This window comes from Epinephelus fuscoguttatus, linkage group LG17 (genome assembly GCF_011397635.1).
Source record: "Epinephelus fuscoguttatus linkage group LG17, E.fuscoguttatus.final_Chr_v1".
Lineage (NCBI taxonomy): Eukaryota > Metazoa > Chordata > Actinopteri > Perciformes > Serranidae > Epinephelus > Epinephelus fuscoguttatus.
In genome coordinates this window covers 26,030,781-26,053,127 of record NC_064768.1, presented here as the reverse complement: position 1 = coordinate 26,053,127, position 22,347 = coordinate 26,030,781, and the positions used below count along the sequence as shown (strand labels likewise).

Sequence of the window (22,347 nt, the reverse complement as noted above, 5' to 3'; positions counted from 1 at the left end):
AAGGCTGGGAGGTAGAGATGCATGGCCAGAAGAAAAGCCCACATGTCTAGTCAGAGAGACAAACACCTATTTTTCAACATTATGAAAGACTTGTATATCAAAATGATTTTGGAAAGGCACCAATCCAACATCCTTCTCAAGACAGCAGTTAAAGGAATAGGAGAGGGAGGCTGTGCTCGCACAGTCGAACAAGTCCGCCACTGGTACAAAGCTTTGAAAAAATCCTATTTTGATGCAAAGAAGCAAAACGGCAAAAGCAGCTCCAGTTGTTCCACTTTTCAACATTTTAACGTAATTAACGGCTGCATGTAAATAGGAATATTTTGTGCATGAAAACATACTCAATGTTAGGGTCTACTTATATCTTACTTTACAAAATACATGTAACACCATATCAGGGCATCTACGCAAATGTCCTACTAAAGCCTAGTATTCAAAGATTATGCATGTGGTACATATAAATGCTATGTACGTTAAAAATCCAGAGACGTCCATGTGTTAAGCTTCAGTAAACTGATGCAGCAGTGAGATCTGGAGTCGACACAGCTGTGTCCTACACATGCTCAACAAGGGTTTTTGAAAATAATGGGACCAATCAACTGACAGGTGCAGTAAAGTACGCTAAATGATACTCATAGCAGGTCTATTCTGGCACATATATAGCACTGGCTTTGTGTTTTTGCAAAAGAGCACTAGCACCGTCTCCATGGTGTCACAGTCGCTATTCAAGTGGCGCTACTGTGAAACAAAACACAATCAATGACTCTTCTACTCTCCAACACTTGAATCAGAGACACTTACCAAGATTGAGGTTGGACGAGGAGCTGTGATTGGACAGGGAAGGAGGGGGTGTGAGGGAATGGGAGGGGCCCTGGTTGGGAAGGGGCATGCCCACGGGGCCAGGGGAGGGACTGAAGCCCAAGGTGCCATTATAGAAGCCTCCGTGACCAATCGGGGTGAGGCTGGAGGGCGTGCGTTTGTACAGCTCATTGTTGCCTGTCAGGGAGTCCCGCCTGGAACCGCTGCCACCACTTGAGTTGGCCACTAGAGGGAGACAAAGATGTAAATTAGATCGTGGTATCTGTAGGAGCAGTGAAATGTTAATCCGCTGTTCTTTACTTTGCTCAAACTATATTTTAGCACACGATTTATATTCAATCTAGAACCCTTAAACACCAAAAAGACTTCAGTTGACCACTCTGACACACTCTTCAGCAGCAGACTGGCTAGGAAAGGTGTATTCCTACCTGCAGTGCCAAAGCCTCCCAGCGTGGCCCCCAGTGTGGCCCCCAGAGAGGACGAGGCTTGCTGGCTGAAGCCCAGGGAGGCAGAACCTGGTCCGGGCTGGCCAGAGCCTTGTGAGAAAAGAGAGGAGCTCTGAGAGGAGGAGCTGAGGGAGGAAGATCCGTAGAAGGAGCTCCCACCCAGAGCACCACCAGGGCCACCCTGCTGCTGAGGCTGCTGGGACGTCATGGCACGAAACGGACCGTTGGCCCCACCGCCCAGACCACCGTTGGCACCACCTGCGGAGGCTGCTGCTGCAGCAACTGGAGGGAGACACAACCAAACAAGTGCTTTCACAGGTTTGCCTTCTGGACGACCAAAGTGTTCCAACAACTCTGAGTGAACAGTCACATAAACAGTCAAATGAAATTAATTCAGTGAGAGATTTACTAAGTGCCGCAAAGATTCTTAAAGGGCTTTTTTTTCCTATTTACCCATGTTTTTGTATCTCAGTGACCTACGACAACAACAATTTTATTAGTTTTTTTTTTTTAATTGGTCCAGTACTGAGCAGTAGCGCTTAAACAGGCTGCAATGTTACCACTCGGGGGCATGTTTGCACTCTCAATATATGTTCACTTTAAATGCTTGTTTTTTGCCACTATCATTTTCAGATTATTAGTTTAAGTGTCTGACAGCATTATAGAAAGGATCCGTACAGAGATAGAGCATTTTGTTAAACAGTAAGATCCTTTTTGTTTAACCAGAAACAGTCGAAATATATACGTTAAACCCACCAGACTCAGTTTAAATAAACAGTAAATTTTTCTTCATAAAACACACTTTATTCACAATCGACAGAAACAAAATCAGACTCAGAGAGATCATGGTTCGTCTTTCCGCTGTCCCAACAATCACCAACTTTGGCTTGGTTGAAATAAACTTTTAATTTAACCAGTTAGATGAACAAAGAAAATATGCTGGCTCTATGCACTCTAAAATATATGGTTGAATGGGCAGCAGCAATTTCAGGGTGGTTTCTAATGAACCAAAAAGGATCTTACTCTCCAACAACTTGTGGAAAAGATTCCCACAGAGACAGACTTTTTTGTTAGATGCTCATAATAACAATATGAGCATGTCAGTAGCAAAAACATGCACTCGAAGTGGGCATAAACTGACGGTGCATAATTGCCCCAAATGGTTACACTGCAGCCTGTTAGGTGGCTGCGGCACTCTGGCTCAATGCTGGACCAAGTTAAATTGTTTCCATTCGTCATGTAGAGACAGCAAGATTGGAAATAGGGTCCAGGTTGAGAAATACAGTTGATGCATTTTTGGCAGACTTTTTTTAAACCACAAACAATTCTATGCATCATTTCTAATATTAATGTAATGTAAACCCACATTCCCCTTGATACAAGGGCTGAGTGATTTTCAGAACACAATTTTCAAATAAAGAAAAGCTCCAATTTTAATGCGACACAATCTAGCCACATGCACACACGCTGCCCTACGCTCCACATGACAAATGTGAATAAGCGCAGATAAAGAAAACAACTTATGAAATGCAATGCGAGCATCGATACTTGCAGCACTACAGTGTGAAAACAGCCAAAGCCGGGTTGAAGTGCAATCCAGATGTTTACATGTTCCGTTGTGATAACAGTAGCGTTGTGTGCGTGTAAAGCAAGTGTGTGTGGTTGAGTGATTAAGAGAGAGTGACGCTGGATGTGCTAAGAGTGCACAGGTGTCTGCCATCACAACAGAGAAGAAATTAGCAGTAAAGTCGTCAGCTGGAGGTAAATACACAGTGTAGCTTTCAGTGTGTCTGTGAATAGATGCTGCAGCTCAGACCAAGGTCTGGAAGCTAAAGCAGGAACAGTTAATAACATGTTTACGACGAGGCGACTGGTAGAGCCATAATCAGTGTGCATTTTAGTTTCTGTAATTTGTACAATACTGTCACTGAGCAGAGATCAGTAATATTCACATTTATTTTCATATATGAATGTTCAGCGTATTCAATGTTGAGTATGTCGTGCTATACACTGATTTATTGCTTGTTTGTATTGTATAATCTTAATTAGATGATGTTCCCATGTTGTTCAGTCCTGCTCAATACTAGTGTCTACACTCACATGAACAACAATGACTCATGGGAACTCCTTGTAAAAATCTAAGGCTAAGCTTGAAGGTAAAGTCTCATAATCTCTTAATTGCACGTTCTGGATGAATGGGACATTCAGGACATGTTTTTAAAAACCACAATGTTCAATCTTTTGTTTTGTGTTCATGACATTCTCCTTTGTCCTGCTGGCTGAAGTGAGACAGGTCAGACCTTTGAGGCTTTACGCGTATTGCTCTTACCTGCTTGTGCTGCGGAGGGAGATATGATGACGGAGGCGGGGGCCATGAGACGGACAGGGCCACTCCTAGCACCAGTGTTGACCACGAGGGCCCCTGTCTGATCGTAGTAGGCTGCAGGGGCCAGGACTGGGTAGCCTGAGAAACAGACAGCAACAGAGGAGTATTCAGAGTGAGTGAACTGATTTTAGCACATCCTTTCTTTCATGTAGTGATGGGTGGTTATGGGTAATTTTAGTTCTCACTGACTGAACAAATCTATAACTAAGGTATCTAAAAATTCTGCTTTAATATCAAATGTAATAAAAGAGTGTCATACTCACCGGGTACTCCTGCTGCTAACCCCTGTCCAAAGGCGAGGGCTGAGTTGACTGCTGCTGCTGCAACCAGCTGGTCATTCTGCTGACCCTGCTGACCTTGGCTGGGGGTCAGAGGTCGCTGGTTGCCCCCAGCACGCATCACCTTTACAAAAAAAGAGTGTTTGCACTGTCATTATCAATATGCAAATTAATACAGACACAGTGCTCCACAATCTGCCTGTGGTGCACCACAGACATAACCTTCTATCATGTGAACGTTCTCTTGTAGTTTATTTCTAAACTAATGTGCCCACACACAGAGAGACAAATAGTGGCGTGTAATAAATAGCCACAGCACATTCCTTTCATTAGCATAAGCATACATGAGCGTAGGAGGAGTAAATAAAAAACAACAGTTGGATGAAACAGTCCCTGCTGAATCGTTTATATTCTACACAGCCTGCACACAGTCTTCTGCTTAAAGATCCAAGTCCTGGAGCAGAAAAATTGAAAGCACATTTCATCCAGCACATAAGAAGAGCTCTGACACAAACATCTTGAGCCAGTGGCAATCAGCATGCCAGTTTTTTTGGCGGGCGTCCGACTGACCTGCTGTTGGTTCTGCTGGCCCTGGTTTGCTGCCTGTTGATTGGCCGAGTTGTTGGCTGCAGCAGCCTGCTGCTGGAAAAGGTTGGCAGGGTAGACCCCCCATGGGGTCACACCGTAGTACTGGGGAGGCATCACTGCCGGGCCTAGACGCCAAGAAATACCCAATATACAGGTGAGATAGGACGACTGTGTTTATGCACATCCACACTGTGGGAAATTAATTAACATGAGTGTTTCTAAATCCTTTCAACAGCATCTCAATGGAGCTCAGGGTCCATTTCCAAAGGCACGTCTCACCTAGTGTAGCTGCTGCTGCTAGACCAGCTGCGTAGGGGTCTGTCCCTGGTGGAGCCGCACTGATGATGTACGGATTGGGCACAAATGCTGGGGCCAGACCTGAGAACACACGGAGGGAAAATGTGAACCAAAACATTTTACATAACACATAGAATTCACTCCTAGAATGAAGCATCAACACATAATAACCACTTTAGGACTCTATCAAGACTGTAATTAAGATGACCGATAGTAATCAAACAAAAAATGCTCTCCAGATTTTTTGGTTAGCTCATGACCAAACTGTTTCTAAAGAGTCTTGTTAAGCATTACTTGCCTTTGAGTAAACCAACAAAATATTAACCCAGCACTAATTAGTCACCATGGGACTGCAACATGTGTTTTTTTTCTGTGTTCTTTTGCCCAAAAAAAAAAGAGCAACTGAAGCACCCACTGAGTCACTGTTACTGAGTCACTGCTACTGATCAACAAACAAAATCTGACTATGAGACTAATGGGACAGTTTGAGTCTTCCTATTGGTCTGATATTTTAGGTGAATGTATCATTTTTACTCCCAAATAAATGGTTTAAATAACATGGAGTCCTGTGTAAAGTCATGTGGTTGCACTCTCCCTTCTCTTATAAAGCTGTGTTTAGAGATGTATGGTGGTACGCAGTGATCCATCACATTCCCATCATCCCACTGCTACCTACTTGGTACTGGTTCCTGACTGGTCAGCAATGAAATACAGATAAGATTCTGGACAAACTATTAACATTAATTAATTGTAAAAAGAAAAAAAAAAAGCTGTACCCTAATAATGACGAAACTGCCAGTGTCAGGCGATGTCATTTGACGTTGCGGTGCTGCATGTTCACATTCTGTTTTCTTCAGTCGTGGCTGACAGGGCAAAACATTCAAAAAAGTGGGCTCACTTTTTGAATGTGTGTTTCTATTTCTGTTAGCTTCTGAAAGGCTAAAGCACTATAGTTTTTTGGTAATTTCTAAAATCATTTATGTTCAGCTTCTTGTAGTGTAGAAGCATTAAAGTACATCACCACCAGACATTTGTAAGAATTGCTATGGAGGACACGGCAAAGTGTCAAGGGTGTGGGATCATTACAAGTTAAAACGAAGAGAAAACAGTCCAGTGTGTATTGCAAAACGGAGTTAGCATACCACAATAGCACGTCCTCAATGCTACAACATCTAAGTAGAAAACATTCACTGCATGCAACGAGTTCGCCAAACGGACCTGACACAACAAGGTAACGTCACATTGAATGCATTTAACCTTAATCAGTGATTGCTAGCTGAAATTCATAACAGATGTCAAGAACGTACGCGTATTATGGCTTTAAAATGTCTGATTGGTAACAGAAAATAATGCGGTGGCTAACGTTAGCTGGCGATGTATCATGTGTTTTAGCCAAGTTTTACTATAGAAATGAGCAACACGGACAATAAAATGATGTAGTCAATTTGTTAAAGCCTGAGCTTCATTCTCTCTCTCTCTAATTTCAGAGACTTTTATTTTCTCTTTTATATACATATATATTACTACTACCCTTAAATAAAGCTAAAGTAATTTAATGAATACATGCAGTATTTCTTATCAGATTACCTGATTAATCACCAGAATAATCAATAGAGTACTTGATTACTAAAAGAATCGATAGCTGCAGCCCTAATGGAGAGTACTATGAATAATTATATGGATAAGTATCTGTACTGATAAGTGATAAATCGATAAATCTTAACAATACTTATCCCTGTTCCCATCGCTAACAAATAAAACAAATCAACAGAAATGCTGCCAAAAAAACCCCTCCTTTTATCTGTGTCACTTCAGGGCACACTGACAGTGGCAAACTGTGTCAAATGAAATGTAACATACTCGTCAAATAGCAAATGAGATGTTGACATACAGTTCTCCTCAGGCTCACATGCTCATGCATACATACACACTCCCTCTTACCAATGTGAGGCTGCTGTGCTGCTGCCAAGGCGTACTGCTGTTGCTGGGCTGCTGTTAACTGCTGCACTGCTAGGGCGTTGTTTCTCTGAAACAGCTGCAAACGTGCACGACGACAGGTGAATCACATGTTAATCTCACTCAGAGCTGATGACTAATGTTTATATATACACACACACTACACTCTGTCTGGTGCTCTCACCTGCTGCTGGTTGGTGTAATCAAATAACCCCACAGTGGGCGCTGAGTCCATGGGCATCTGGGAGTTGTAGTCGAACTGAAGCGGCTCCATCACTGACTCCATGGGGTCCATGGTGACACCACCTTGTTCCACGCCAGAGAAGTCCTCGGGAGGTTTGGGCCCTCCACCACCTCCCAGGGTTGTCAAGCCATCAGCCCCTACACCCCCGGGACCTCCGAGCAGGTCACCCTCGGGACCAGGGGCTGGCATGTTGCCCGGGGGACGACTGCAGGGGTGAGAAAGGAGAAGGAGTTCAGGTTACATCTACAGGCCGTTTGTAGGAGCATTTCAAGTTATAACTGTGTGTCTGTCACCATGAGTCCTACCCAAACTCTTTGACGTCGACGTCGAGGCCGTTCTGCACGGGCAGCCCATTGGGGTTGATGACGTCGTTAATATTATCAGCTTCAACTTCTGTCAACTCTTTCAGTTTCTCTCCTTCAAATGTTGCCTTTGGCTTCTCCCTCTTCTCCTCCTCCACCTCTCCATCCCTCTGCCCCTGCGCGATGGAGAGAGACAAGAAATATATCTGATACAATGACAAACTGAGGGTGCTGAGATCCTGACAGTGACAGATGGCAAACACACAAAAGGCACAGAGTGGGGAGGACAGAGTGACATGGACAAGGTTAAAGACCTGTCCTCATTTGATAATCACAGGCTGGTGGAGGACAAACGGTGAGAGAAAAATGACAGATGGGATGTCGAGATTATCAAAGGTGTGATGCTGAAGTAGATTTGTGGAAAGTCAAGATCCTCAGATTAACAAAGCAGAGATGCAGAAGATTAAGAAAATTGATTATATAGAAAGACTAGAGACTAGACTTTAAGACTTACATAAGGTCCTTTTCGAAGACAGGAATCCAGTTTGTCAGCCGGCGAGGAGGAGAGGACGTACTCCACCATGCTAACTCCCAGACCTCCACTCTCAGAGCGCGGTGACATCACCGAGCCCACCCCGACTTCACCACCGCCATGGAAACCTTGCCCTGGCCGACGGGACACCATGATTGGCTGAGACACCGAGTGATCTGACACAAGGAAGAGGGACTGTTAAATAACATTCATGCACCGGAGAATGGGACATTTGCTCCACAAACTGTTCAGCCGTGAAAGTGATCGCTTCCATCACATAAGCAACATTAACAAGCTTCGTTTTTATTGGATGTCTTTTATTGGAATTTAATCTTATCAGTCTAATTATAATCCCATTGATGGGTTATAGACCCCCTGGGTTTTTTAATTTCTTCTAACTGTTACAACTTTCTGTTCATTCTTTGTAATTGTCTCTCTCGCCTACAGCTGCATTGGGGGTATCCGAACTGCCTCTCCTGAGATTTGTTACATGTTCCCCCCATTATGAGACAAAGTACTTATCAAGAGGTTTCCATGTTTCTTAACATACTTGGCCTGGGTCACAATCTGTTCATTTCATGGGATGCTGTATGTGATATTAAGATATACATCATCAGTCTGATACACAACATGAAGTTAAAGCTGGAGTCGGCAGTTGTATTTTGGCGTCATTGGGCAAAAAATCTGGAAACAAACTTTGAGCATATTATAATTCAAGAGAACTGAGAGTAAACTAGACTTCTGCATCTCCTCTTGGCTCTGTTTAGAAAATCTAACCCACGATGGGAGACTTTGGCCAATCACAGTTCAATTTAGAGAGAAATGCTGATTTAATGGCGGAGAATCCTGAACAGAAAGTTGCTTTTCTAGCTTTGGAAAAAACTGACCAAAACTGCAAAGCACCCGAACAAAGGAAGACTGATTTATAAAGAGAGTTTAAAAGAGAGTTTGACAATACACAAAATAAAACACAACATCAGCCAAGTGTTTCAGAGATGAAGAGAAAATGTTAATAGTTTAGTGTTCTTCCAAGTGGACCTAAAGGCTCACGGCTGTGGCTTCAAGTTCATGTTTGCGAAGCTAACATTAGCTTTGGCCTCGAATCACAGTGTGTCTGCCGCCTCATTCTCCACCACTACAGACCACCTCACCGGTAAGACAGCAGGCAGCAGCTCTGGACACAGACCCCCAGCCAGCAGTTGCAGCAACACATATCCAGCCAGCGCAGTACATGGCTTTGGAGGCCCAGACCACCTTGACTCCCCACTGGATCAGGAAACTTGCAAACTGTTGCTGCCATTTAGGGCTGGGTATGAGTATGAGTTTAAGGTATTGAAGCCACTCCTCTCCCCAGAACAGTCAGTTCAACGTCTGCCTGGTTAGTTCAGACTAACACTGCAGCAGCAGCTAACATCCAACACCAACAAACAAAGGCACGGCTTGACTCTGTTGTTGAATCTGTTTATAACTGTCAGGTAACACTAGCCATATGATGCTAATAATTAGCCTTGTAACTGTGTGTGTGGCCACTCAGCTCCCACTCCTGCAGTAGTAGCTACAACCTCTACGTTTGTGGTGAGGTGAAGTTGAGCGTGGTAAACGCTGGCATTTCAGTGTACCAAGATGCGACCAAAATGTTTAAAAAATATGACCATACTATACACCACACCCTTCACATTAAGGGCATCAAATTATGTTCTCTACTGGTATCATTTTTAGGTCACTGGTATTGGTAATGGTGTTGTTATTATCTAAACGATACCCAGCCTTACTGCTGTTACACAGGCTATAATCTGTGCTGTCTCTTGCCACCAGCACGCTGTGACACCTGGTGCTGGGGGGTTTACGCTTGCCTAACTCGAGTCACCACGGACACTAACTAAAGGCCCGTCTCCTGAGCTGCTTCCTGCCCTCCTCCCTGCACAGCAGCAGGGAGCAAAGTGGACGGATGGTGGAGTGCCTAGCTTGCTAATTCTTGTCTCACTCTGGTCTGATTAACAGAGAGAGCAGGGAAAGGAAGAGCCGAGAGAATGTGCTGCATGTAACTCTACAAGGAAGTAAGATTAATTAATCAATATATGGGAAACACTGGGTTACCGTTCGAAGCGTGTGTACATGCTTGTCGTCATCTGGTGGGAGGGTCTTAGGACAAAGAGGAGAGAACTGCAGGTGGAGGGTGTATCTTTAATGCCTACTCCAGATTTAAGCTACTAGAAGCATTTCACTCTCTTATGCATCACTTTCTCTACAATGATGAACTGATACAAAAATGAGTTGCCAGACTGCCTCTGAAACGCAGCATTATTTCTTTTATCATCACACCTACAGAAATAACTGATTCAATTGATATGATACACCAGATATCTCAAATCTCATGATCATCTCTGATTCTGACAGCAATCTAAATGTATGCTCTCCAACACCACGCAGCAGTTGTTCTGGTGGGTTCTTGATGTGAGCATGAATCAAAACGTCCCTGTTCACAAACAACCCGGCATTATTTACGGTCTGCCACCATAATGTCAGCCACATTGGTTTAAATACCTGAGGCACCCCATGCGCTGTCCCTCCACTGGTCCAGAAAGATCCCTTTTGGTCCATCCTTCCCAGAGTCATCTGTCTCCCAGAACTTTTTGCCAGTTAGCAGCTGCTGCATAGACACAGAGAACAGAAGAGAAACAGGTGAAAAAGATGAGGTAAAAATGGTTGCAAAAAATCTACACATAAATGATTAGCTTGTAAAAGTAGCCATCTGAGCAGAGAGGTCTTCAAATCTTACTAAGAAGATAACCTACAGGATGTCTTTTATTTTGGTGTTAAGTTGCCAGTGCTGTGTTGCAATTCCCAGTAATACACACATCTGCTGGAGGTACTTTGACCCCTGACTGCAGCCCCAAACAAACAATAAGTGAAGCAGAAACAACATAACACGCTGCCACAATAGAAGCCAGTGTAAAGAGCAACCACAAAACATTATGGCTCCTCACTAAAAGCTTTTTATTAATTATTTTGAATAGTTTTAACTAGTTCTAAGTGCGTGGATTTTATAAGCAGCTCATTTGTGTTTTTCTCCAAATCTCTCTTCGCTATCTGAAACAGTCAGCAGCACTTTTCTGGCTTTAAAACAGGACCTTGTTTCTGTAAATGTGATCAGTATCTTCTGGCAACAGGAAACTCTCAGTTGAACGGGTCGTCAAAATCTGAAAGTGTGTGTAAACTGATCTATTTCTGGATAATTTTACTAATGTGTTTAGACATCTCATTACTGATGTATTACAGTCCATAGCAGCTAAACAATATTCATTCAATATGAGATACAAGTGAACATTCTATGTTCAAAGAGCTAAAACTAATTGTGGGCACTAATCCAACATTAACACAAGACTGCAGTGTAGACTGTGTTTAATAAATGCCAACAGCCAGTCCAACCAGCTTAAATTAAAAAAACATCCCTGCTTAGTATCTTCTCGTCTTTCAGCGCTTTTCATTCGGGAACAACAATGCCAACAGAAGTCAACACTACTTTTGGCTCAAAAGGCCTTTCACTGAGCCACTGAGCCATTTCTTTTTTCTTGGATTTCCTGTTATTCAAGTTTGACTCTCTGTCAGCAATTTATCAAGCATTTGTTCAGCCAGGTGCCAGAGTCAGAAAATACAGGGCAGCCATTTTCAAGACAAGTGTTAAACATATAGCATTTCATCTTTTCAAATACAGTTTAATCCAAAGTTTGAATATCAAAACTGCTGACGTGCTGTGAGTGACCACAAATGCTCCATTACCAGATGAGATATCTGAGCTACATGGTCACATAAGTTACCTTCCTCTACACCATACACAACCCCGACCATCAAACCTAAGGTCTTACCTCTCCCATGGCACGTCCCTCCAAAGCCAGAGCTTGAAAGTCATGGTTCAGCTCGTCCATGGATCGCACCTGTGAACAGAGAGCCTGGTTAGGTCTCTCATACAATGTATAAACATAAACTCAGCTTTAATTACAATTGTTGATGAGTAATTGTCTTTATAAATGATTTGCAGAACGTTACAGTGTAACACTACGATAAAAGTTTTGAAAGACTTCACACTGGCATCAAATAAAATGTGTACTTTGTGTTTTTAACATTAAATGGCCACTGATTATTATGTTTCAAATTTTAAAACTGAAACTATAAAACAGTAGTACAAATGACATTATGCAATAACAACACCAGTGCTACAAAAGTATGTTGTGCAATACCAACACACACACCAACACACACACACCCACACACCTGGCTGTCATGAATGTTGTCTCCAGTGGGCCAGCGATGTTTGCCTGGCTGTTCACCGTGCTGCCGCTGGAAGAAATAGTCTACCATGGCATCATCCTGGGAACGTCCAGCACCCGCCACACCCTTAGAGACACGCGCACACACAGACACACAGTGCACATTATCCTCAAATTACTGGCAACAGTAACCAGCAGACAACTGGGAGACATGCAGGTATAATCTGGATTTGAAGTATTTACTCGGGCTGCAACTAACGATTAATTTCATTGGCGATTATTTTCTTGATTAATCGATTAGTTGTTTGGACTATAAAATGCCAGATAATGGTGAAAACTGTTGATCAGCTTCCTCAAATTCTTCTCTTGTTCTGTCCACAACCCAAAGATATTCAGTTTACTGTCATAGGTAAAGAAAAGTAAATTAGTAAGTAAAGAAACCAAAAATAAATTCACATTTAAGGAGCTGGAATCTGAATTTTTGGCTTCATTTTCTTAGAAATAACTCAAATTGATTAACTGATTGTCAACTTAGTTGGTAAAAGATTTAATAGTTGACAATTAATTGATGTATCTATTAATTACTGCAGCTCTAGTCTTTACCAATGTTGTATAGAGTTGACTTTAACACACCAACTTTAACATTCCTGCATTCAAATACATGTAAAACATTCAAATCATCATCAATATAATTTAACTGCATAGCCAGGTACATGCACACTGCACAGTATAAATATCAGAGGTAAACTTCAGATCGAGCAGATACCAACAACACCACAAAATCAGATAATCTTATGTTTTCAGCGAGCCTACTCCACAGTCTCTGTGCTGCTATTGAAAATAAAGCCTGCACTTTAGTGTCTTAGAGAATATTGAATGGATACTACTTCTTCTATTTAAGTCATTAATCTACTGGACATTATTAAAATAAAGACATTCAGTTCCTGTCACTGCAAACAATTCATACAAGAATCATTTTCCACCTTATGACCAAACTTGAGTCCAAATTTGTCATATGCATGTCATATGCATGTCATTGCGTACGCATCATCAAAACAGCACCACTGGTTGAGGTATTTAAGCCACTTCCTCCCCTCTACAACTCAAATACGTCAAAATGGGAGGCAGCATTTCCTTTCACAGGCAAACTTACATTGACTACCTTTCTTACTCATTCTGAGGGCAAACACAAAATTCCCCGCAACACACTGTCATCAAAGAATCAGTCAACATGTTCTGGAAACAGCAGGGCTTGGTCATGTGCTGTACACACACAGTGTTCAGTAGAAAACGTTGCCAAGACGTCATTAAATCTGACTAAATTGCAACTTATCAGATGGACTGGACTGTTTGTTTGTTTTCCAGGATAAGTCATGAAAAATGCTAACCTTGTTATCAAGACACACCATTGTGAGACACTAATCCTATATTAGAACCTTACATTTCACGAAGCTGAAACATGACATTGTTCATCCGTTTTGGACTGCAGTTCAGAGCACACTACAGATAATCTTAATGAAATATTTTATAACAGCTAGCCCAACTGATGAGCAGCAACTATCAAAGGCTAACTGCAGTCCTACATTGCATCAATGTCACCACCGGCCAGGAGAATTAGAAGAACTCTAGATGACATTCAGCACATTCGTACCTCTGCTTATGTCGAATACGAGCTTCTCTGTTGTGTGTTTTGTTACACACAACAGAGAAGCTGCGTATGCATGTTAGTGCATGAAAGTCCCTGTTCATACCCACTGGTTAGCTAATCACTGCTGCTGCTCTGCACTCATACGGCAGTTAGTGCTGGAATCAGGACGATATTGCTGCAGACATGTAACATCCAATCCAAGTTAACACCGTTAACTCTTTCAGCACTGTTGCCATTGTTAACCAATTAGCTATTAGCTGCTGACTTTAACCACCTGCATGTTGAGATCAGTGTGCAGACAACCTCTTTTCAATCAGTCCTTTTCAATTAAGTCAATAGAAAATGACCATCATCATCAAACAGCTCAAGCCTATTTGATATACTTCCAGACACTAATGTTGTCCAAATTCAGTTGGACAATGTCAACACAGATCCCAACTGAATTACTGCTCTTTGTCCAGTGTTTTAATTTACTCTGAAGCAATAATGCTGCCAAGCAGAAGCTCTTCCAGCTCTACCATATGATTACCAGTTGCCATGCCCATGATGCACGCTCTGTGACTTAGAATAGCCTTCCTAGCACGTTTAGCTAAGCTAACAAACAACAACATGTCAGAGTTGTCTGCAGTCATCTTCTATTGTTGTGATCTACTGAAAATGGCAAGTATGGTTGCCAATAGTCAGTAAAGTTAAGAAATGGTCATTTACCTCCTTCCGAACTCAAACCAACAGCAATAAAACCATCATTATTTGGTTGTTTTGCATTGTACTGATATATTTTCTTTCACTAGGCCAAAATAAAAAGGAGCTTGGTCTGAGTATGCTGAGACAACATTTTGTGATGCAAACTAATAAATGTAGGGATTGTCGATGGCTTACAGGAATGAATACAGATTTCTCAATCAATATAAATGGCATCGAGAGGACTTTAGTACTACAAGACCAACAGCACAGACTGGACATCCACACATCTGAGGTGAAATGGTGGTGGGCTTTACCTGCTGGCTGGGGGGTGTGGCCTGAGGGGTCTGCCCAGTTGGAGGGGCATGTCCTCCGCTGCTCAGCACCACGGGCATGCTGGGAGATGTAGTTCTATGGTGGGGGCTGAATGAATCCTGCCAGAGCACTGCTTTCCTCTTCAACACACACACACTGCTCATTCCACCACAGCCTGTACAAAGAGAGAAACATCTGTCACATGCAAACAATGGCACACTGGGTCAATACATTAAACAAACAAAATGTTTGATAAACTCTGAGCAGTTTAACACAGAATAATGGATGGAGACCCTTTGCTCAGCTGTCACTTTATTAAGTAGGCTACACCTACCTAAAACTCATGCAGTCTAACAACGCCTTGCAATATATCTGCCATTAAAGACCCCAACAGTCATTTTTCATGGAACTGCTGCTATGTAAATAAGCTGTAACAGTTTAAATACTAGAAACATACTTTGCTTTTCAACAAGCACAAAATAATGCGTTTTTTTTTTTATTATTATGGCAAAGACAATATTCCTACTATACTATTTACGTGTCTAATGAAAACAAATATTCCAGTGTACACAGAGCCCTGCAGACTCTGATCAATGTGCCCCAACACGTCGTTTGTCACGCCAAAATATAGAAAAGTGCAATAGGAGGAGCAGCTTGTGCCATTTTGAGTCCTTGTGTCATGATATGATTTTTTAAAAGTTTTCCGCTGGTGGCAGACTTATTTAGCCAAACAAACACAGCCTCCCTCTTTCATTCCTTCAGCCACCTTCCTGAAAAGGTTGGAGCTGCTATATCTAGACTGTGCATATCCAAAAACCTGTTGATATTCCAATCTCTCTTAATGCTTAGTTTGTCCTTTCAAACAGAAATGTGGGCTTTTCTTTTGGGCATGCATCTTTACCCCACAGCTTTGCAAACTGTTTGCGAGTTGTTTTGTGTACAACGCATCTATGACAACCCACTGAGCCGACTGTGAAATGTCAAGACGCCATTTGTTGCAAACTGCAGTAAAAAAAACCCAACTGAGACAAAAAGTCTGAATGTGTTGTATAAATGTCAAAAACAACGCTCCTAAATCCTGAATAATACTGGCATATACAACATGGCTTAATCACAAAATGCTTAATTCAGAACAAAGGCCAATTCAGAAATTCCAAACTGCATCGAATTCAGAAGATTGCCATATTTGTAATAACGCAGGAATATTAGTGTGCATGTGGATGTGGGTAGTATGTGTAAATGAACTATCTTAAACTTTCCTCCATCTTACCACGTCCTTACTCATATCTACCAGCTTAAATATACAAAATGAAGCGTTTTGCAACATCAAGCAGATTTGAGCCTGCTCCAGGGCTGTTGCTCCTACTACAGATTGTAAACCTTCTTGACTGTATGCCCAATGCCACCACAAACACAAAGAGTACAGAAGCGAACTGAGAGAGAGAGAGAGAGAGCGCGAGCCCCTCTCTCTCTCTCAAACTCAGCTCAAACTGTAAAATTAGGCAGCACTAAACAAATACAAACCAAGATTCTGTTACTGTATTGCCTATTTCTCACCTAAAATGTCTTCATATTCTAATGCACTGTTTGGCTGTAATACATGACATTGTGAACAGGAAGTGGGTGCCATACTGTTTCCTGCATTTTGAAATCAAAGGACTGAAGATACTGAGAACAAAAAGTAAAACTAAGCAGAATATGAACCAAGATTCTGTGTCTCACCTAACATATTTTCAGAAACATGTTTTAGCTTACTGTTAAACTATAATCTGAGATTGTTTGTTACCAGCCAGCCGCAATATTGTTTTTGAACGGGCAACTCGCACCCACCAGCCAGAGCGTTTATTGGTCCAGAGCAGCGCAGTGCATTCTGGTAGTTGTGGGCTTTCTACCTCTACCTGCACCTTTTCCCTCTGTTTTCTCTGGTCAAAGAGCACCAATTTGAAATACCTCTTTAAACAGCAACACAAAGTACAGCCTACAAACTGACCATAAAGTTGAATTAACAACTCACTATAATGCTTACAACTAGAGATGACACAGTAACCTTTGGCACAGTAGAATTTATTGCAGGGCAGTTTGACAGACAGCATGAAGTTTGCAAACAGCATGAAGTTTGCATAAGTTAGATGTACCTAATAAACTGGCAAGTGCAGTTTTAAGCATGCAAATCTGTTGTAGCAGCATAAATCCAGTCAGGGTGGTGCAGCAAGTCAGATTAATCTTTGTAACTGCATTGAGAACTAAGTCCTTTTGCCAGCTTAGACTGTACTAGCTAACAAAGACAACCTGTGACCACATACTCTACTTCATATGAAACTGTGGAGACAGCGGACAAGATATTGAGCAAAACAAACGGGTCATCTAATCCAAAAACGTGTCATGATCAAAGTTCAGTGTCAGTGTTGCTGCTTCTATAAATCCCTTGAAACACCATACGTCAATGAAAAAGTAAGCACTATGTTATCTCACGTGATTGGAGCCAATATGTCTCCGTCATTTTCCAGCATTTGAAAACTTCAGGCACCGGTGATGCAAAAAATATCTAAACAAATATTGTACCTTGAACTGGTTTTCATGTAAAACTACACACAGCTGTCAGATTATTTGGTACAACTAGCTAAAACTAATGCAACCTTTAACGACTGCACTGCTATAAAAACTACCTTTATAATGGTTAAAATGTGTTTCAGTCTTAAAGGTAGGGTTTGCTGCAACAGTGCTTTAGATTGCAATAGTTTGAAGCAGGTGTACATAATGAATTGACAACACAGTGCAGTAATGTGGCCTGTCAGGCACTGTATCCAAAAAACTGCCATAGAGGAATACGAATATTTTCACTCCAGCAAAATGGTCTACTTAGTAAAATTAACTTATGTAATGTCTATTTCGAACGCAGAGCTGCATATCATTCTGCAGCACAGCACTAATGAAACAGAATTTAATGTAAATAGTCTTATTAGTTTAATCCAAAGTACATTACAGAGTTTGTAGGTTACAGCACTAAAATTAATCATACAGTAGGTCTAACATTCTTGGGGCAAAGTGGCAGCCTGCCATTAAAGCTACTTAATTGTCGATAATCAGAGCAAGAGAGCTGGGATCAACAGCTACAGATATAAACCAGAGAATCACTTCACAAGCCGGCCCAGGGGACAGGTGATTTAACTGCCAACCTGCCTGTCTGCAGCCAGCGTGACATACTGTAAACTTCACTGTACTGCTGTATGTGGCTGTAAACAAACACACCTGGTCTAACTCTGGAACCATAGATATAAAAGTTGCCCACACAGGAACCTCATGAAAAAGTCTCTATGTTAAGCAGCCCCAAGTACTATTTCAACACTTAACAAATGTGTTACCGTGCCCTGGTTCAAAATGTTCTTCCAGCAGAGGTGCGGTTGTTATAAAGACCTGTACAAGTGTGGCTTTAGGTGGGACGTGGTTGCAGATCACTGCTCATTGTAGAAGTCCACACTGATATGTCATACCATCACAGGGGTGCATACTCAGTTGCTAGTTCATTAGGAGCACCCAGCAGAAACAAATGCAGTCCATTACACCAGTCCTGCAATAAATCATACTTTGATGAAGTTTATAATGTTCAGTTTTGTTGTCAGAGATGTTATAATACAATTTTTTCCTTCCTGATACAGATTCTGATACCTGAACTTACTGACCAACACTGAGAACCAATCTGATACCACTGCATTTTAAAAGAACTGACATCATTGCTATCATTGTTATATGGCACTGATCAGATTTAGGCATTTGTAAAACATGATGATGTTGAACCTAGCAACACAAGCGCTAACATGCTGCTAACAGCTAACATATATTATTTAATCAATTCTTCTTAACTGCTCTCAAAAACAGTAGTTGTCAGTGGCTGCACCTTGCTGTTTAGGGTACTGCTTTAAGACTCATTCACACTGGCGCAGTTCAGTCCGCTTTAAACAAATCCTGGTCCACTTCCACGGATAGTTCGGTTCGTTTGGAGTGGTGTGAACGCTCATTCGAATCCTGATGCGGACTAAATGAGCGAACCCTGGTCTGCTTGAAAACTGGGGGTCTCGGTTCACTTGCAAGTGAACCCTTTTGTGGTTCGCTTGCAGTGGGAAATGCAAACAGACTATCCAGCGAACCAAAGAGAGGAAGTGAACCAAAGAGAGTAAGTGATGTAGAGCGGGCAATACCACCCACAAACGAGCAGCTGTTGTAACTGTGTGACGCTGTCCAGGCGATTTGGTCCACTTTAAAAAGTGCAGTGTGAAAGTGAAGCGAATGAAATGAAGGTGTGAAATTTTTTGGCATTCCCCACCCAATTGAATCAAGTCCCCTGGACTATCCTGGTGTGAATGCGCCCTTAGAGCCCCAAAGAAAAACTAATATCTGTGTAAAAACTGCCATTTTATCCCAGTCTGAAAACAGGCTTATTTAAAGTTTATTAATAAATTGTATCGGTGCGCAGACTTGCGTGCTCGCCGATACCTAACCCAGCATTTTAGGCAGTAATGGGTCATTTGTGATACTGCTATCGGAGCAACTCTGGTTTTGTCTCAACTTAAAGGTTATTTAGGTGGCTACAGTTTGTGGTGCTGTTGCATTAGGGTAGACAATACAGATACACCACAAATGACATCCTCCAAAATGACATTAAAGTTACATAAACACCTCTCTAGAACAATATTGACTGTAATATACTGCATTCATTTGAGCTAAGTGTAGCCAACACTTAGGTAACTAGGTGTAGCGTGTAACTGGGGACTATTAAAATTATAACAGTAAGTTTGCACATAAGAGGTTACTGAGTTTATTTGCAAAGAAATGGAGACAAACCCTTATTTTGAGAAGACCAGGGACGCCCTGTCATGGGGTGGGCAGATTGTCATTCTGTGTGCATTTACAGACCACATATACAATGTGCATGGCACACACAGTTTGGTGGTCGTGGCCACTACTGGGCAAAACGACCGTGGTGGGTTTCTGTGGTCTGAGGGATATAATTTGTATTTTACAACCTCTCCTCATCCAACAAGCTCTAATCTCTGTTAAAATTACCAGTTTCACATTAGTGTCCCTACAGGCCATGAGGAAATTACAAGCGGTACTTTTTACACTCAGCCACATACAGTAATTAACTTTGCCAGCCTGTCTGACACTATGAATCTTCAAACACATGCAGCTTTCCCTCAAGTCTGCTGAAACCACTGTGCAACACACACCACCTTCATGAAGACAAAAACCACGAGCTGACCGGCTGAACAGTCCCAAAAGATAAAAACAAAGCAGCCTGCCAAGTGATCACTCACATATGTACTCATGCGTTTGTTTTCCTGCTCCACTACTTCACTGAGCAACTAGGAAATGTTAGCTCTTTATGCCTTTGCTACAGCACCAGACATCAGGTAGAGAAACACCCGGAAATCCACAACACTGTGGCCATTCCCCAAAGCGAGACGCACACGGCTTGTTAAACTACAAGTTAAACTCAGGAAACCGCCACTGTGTTCCACAATCTAACTGGGTTAATCATTATTCAATACCGGGGATCAATCCACCGCATACCGGGCACAGACAGGGGTGTGACAATACGAGCAGGCAACCTGCAGCTAGCAGAAGATAACGTTAGGTGTCTCAACATACACCAAACATTTCCCTCCTAACAGACATGACACATCAAAACCAAAGGGAGCATGTAGCTGCTTCGTGTCACGTTTACCGGGGGTTTTATTATCATGCATATGCGTCCACTCATGGCAGTCTCGGATCTGTTATGGAGGGTTCAGTGCCCATGTCTACCAACAATAACACGGCCTCTCGACACACGCTTAGCCCGGGCGAACCGGTGACCAAACACGGGCTCCTAACAATGTTTAAAACCGCGGCAGTGGTGCCTGAATATCGCCATCTTGTTATTAATACACACCCGGGGGTCTGTACCTGCCTGCCGAACCCGCAGCCCCACAGGTCCCCGTGACGCGGATGCTAACAAAGGCCCGAGAGCTGTCTGGAGCGGAAGACCGACACAACGGGAGGAAGGAGGCAGGCAGCAGAAAGGGAGGCAGCCGCTGCTGCCGCGCGAAATACTCCTGTTTATCCGCCCCCAGAGCCGCCATTGCGATAATACCCGCACCGATGCGTGAATAAATAATATCCCGTGCCACCGCGACCGGGGAAGTGGTGATACTCACCGGCGGAGAGGGTGGATGGACGCGGATTTCGGCCCCAGTTTCTCTCTGACACCCCAGGCTTTCACTCCGACAACATGGCGGCTCGACGGAGGAGCAGGCAAGAGCGCTGCATGACGGGAAGGGATGAGAAAGAGCGTGCGGTTCATTGCGCCAACCGGGAGGGGAGGGTCATACCGGACCGGTCCCTTTGTTATGTGTTTGTAGCCTGTGTGTATTATGGGGTGTATTTATAACGCATTTTATTCTGCGTTCATTCACATTATTTGTCAATGGAGTAAAAATATATTTTTAAATTAGACATTTCCTGTACAGCCGTTTGTGTTGCTGAAAAGGAGGACGTCACTAAAATAAACTACACAGATATATAACATATAAATTATATCGCACCATAGGACGTGGGTGGTACTTACAGTAGAAAGCTGTTAAACAAAATGTGGTTATCTGCTGTAATATGGACACATATACGGTGTTTTCGTCGGGGGTGGATTGTACACAATGTACCGGGGTCTCTAAGGTAACGGGGTGCTTGGCAGCCATGGCAACGTGCTGCGCCACACTGTCAGCGAGTGTGCGGCTGCTGGACGCTCCGGTACACCTCCGGAATGTAAGTGGATGGTGTGAGAAGGGGAGCGTGTGGCCCAAATAACAAAAATATCCTTTTGGTTTTTTGGTAAGGCGCCAGTGGCGACCCCGGGGCTGCAGACTGGAGGATAGTCTGTCCCAAACCGGCGTGTGGGTGACGTAATGCAACTAGATTATGGCAGCCCAGTAAGGAAAGCTATGGTAATCATATGGAAATTTTTAGGAGAGGCTGCTGAACATCCCTGTGTGGTCCAGTCATACAAGATAAAATAGGCATAAGTGTACAGCTATAAAGTTACAGTCATATACATTTTATTTGTCTGTCCCTTTGCACCTCAAGCACAACTGCAATGTTTAAAACAATCAGTCCCAAATCTGCATCATCCAACTTTCACAAGCACCAGTTTGTCTTTTGTATGAATGAACTTTAGGCCTATTGTATAAATTATAGACCTACAACACTTATTCAAGGAGACATGAGAAGAATAAATACAAGTATCAATCACTCATTAATCAAGTAATAAAAACACACGTATACAAACATATTAAGAATATTAAAACAGACAGCTGCTAGTTATAGACTATGTTAAAAAAGATAGCCTATGTTTTGAGTCAGCAAGTCTAATATTTAAAGGCAGGGTGTTCTATACTTTCGGGGTGTAATAGCGAAAAGACTTAAAGGGATAGATAAAAGAGAAGCTGCGGGGGATCTCAGGGTTTATGGGGGGACATAAGGTGATAGGGAGGGAGCTATGCCATTAAGAGCCTTGAAAACCAAAAGAAGGATTTTAACATCAATTCTGAAAGAAAC

At 42.5% G+C, this 22,347-nt stretch overlaps 1 protein-coding gene across 2 annotated transcripts in view; it reads right to left on the bottom strand.

Moving 5' to 3' along the window:
* Nucleotides 1-21,077, bottom strand: part of pum1 (pumilio RNA-binding family member 1) — a 32,753-nt gene extending 11,676 nt beyond the window's left edge. The window contains exons 1-15 of one of the 2 annotated variants that reach the window (XM_049601782.1): nucleotides 20,955-21,077; nucleotides 14,763-14,935; nucleotides 12,121-12,243; nucleotides 11,715-11,783; nucleotides 10,393-10,498; nucleotides 7,831-8,024; nucleotides 7,320-7,492; nucleotides 6,955-7,219; nucleotides 6,756-6,849; nucleotides 4,797-4,895; nucleotides 4,500-4,642; nucleotides 3,915-4,053; nucleotides 3,595-3,729; nucleotides 1,248-1,547; nucleotides 802-1,044 (exon numbers count right to left, since the gene is read on the bottom strand). In XM_049601782.1, the coding sequence (XP_049457739.1) occupies nucleotides 802-1,044; nucleotides 1,248-1,547; nucleotides 3,595-3,729; nucleotides 3,915-4,053; nucleotides 4,500-4,642; nucleotides 4,797-4,895; nucleotides 6,756-6,849; nucleotides 6,955-7,219; nucleotides 7,320-7,492; nucleotides 7,831-8,024; nucleotides 10,393-10,498; nucleotides 11,715-11,783; nucleotides 12,121-12,243; nucleotides 14,763-14,924 (2,245 nt within the window). In that variant the 5' untranslated portion in view covers nucleotides 14,925-14,935; nucleotides 20,955-21,077. The remainder of the gene's footprint in view (nucleotides 1-801; nucleotides 1,045-1,247; nucleotides 1,548-3,594; nucleotides 3,730-3,914; nucleotides 4,054-4,499; nucleotides 4,643-4,796; nucleotides 4,896-6,755; nucleotides 6,850-6,954; nucleotides 7,220-7,319; nucleotides 7,493-7,830; nucleotides 8,025-10,392; nucleotides 10,499-11,714; nucleotides 11,784-12,120; nucleotides 12,244-14,762; nucleotides 14,936-20,954) is intronic. The other variant, XM_049601783.1, reaches the window with a different exon arrangement.
* Between the last annotated feature and the right edge of the window lie 1,270 nt (nucleotides 21,078-22,347).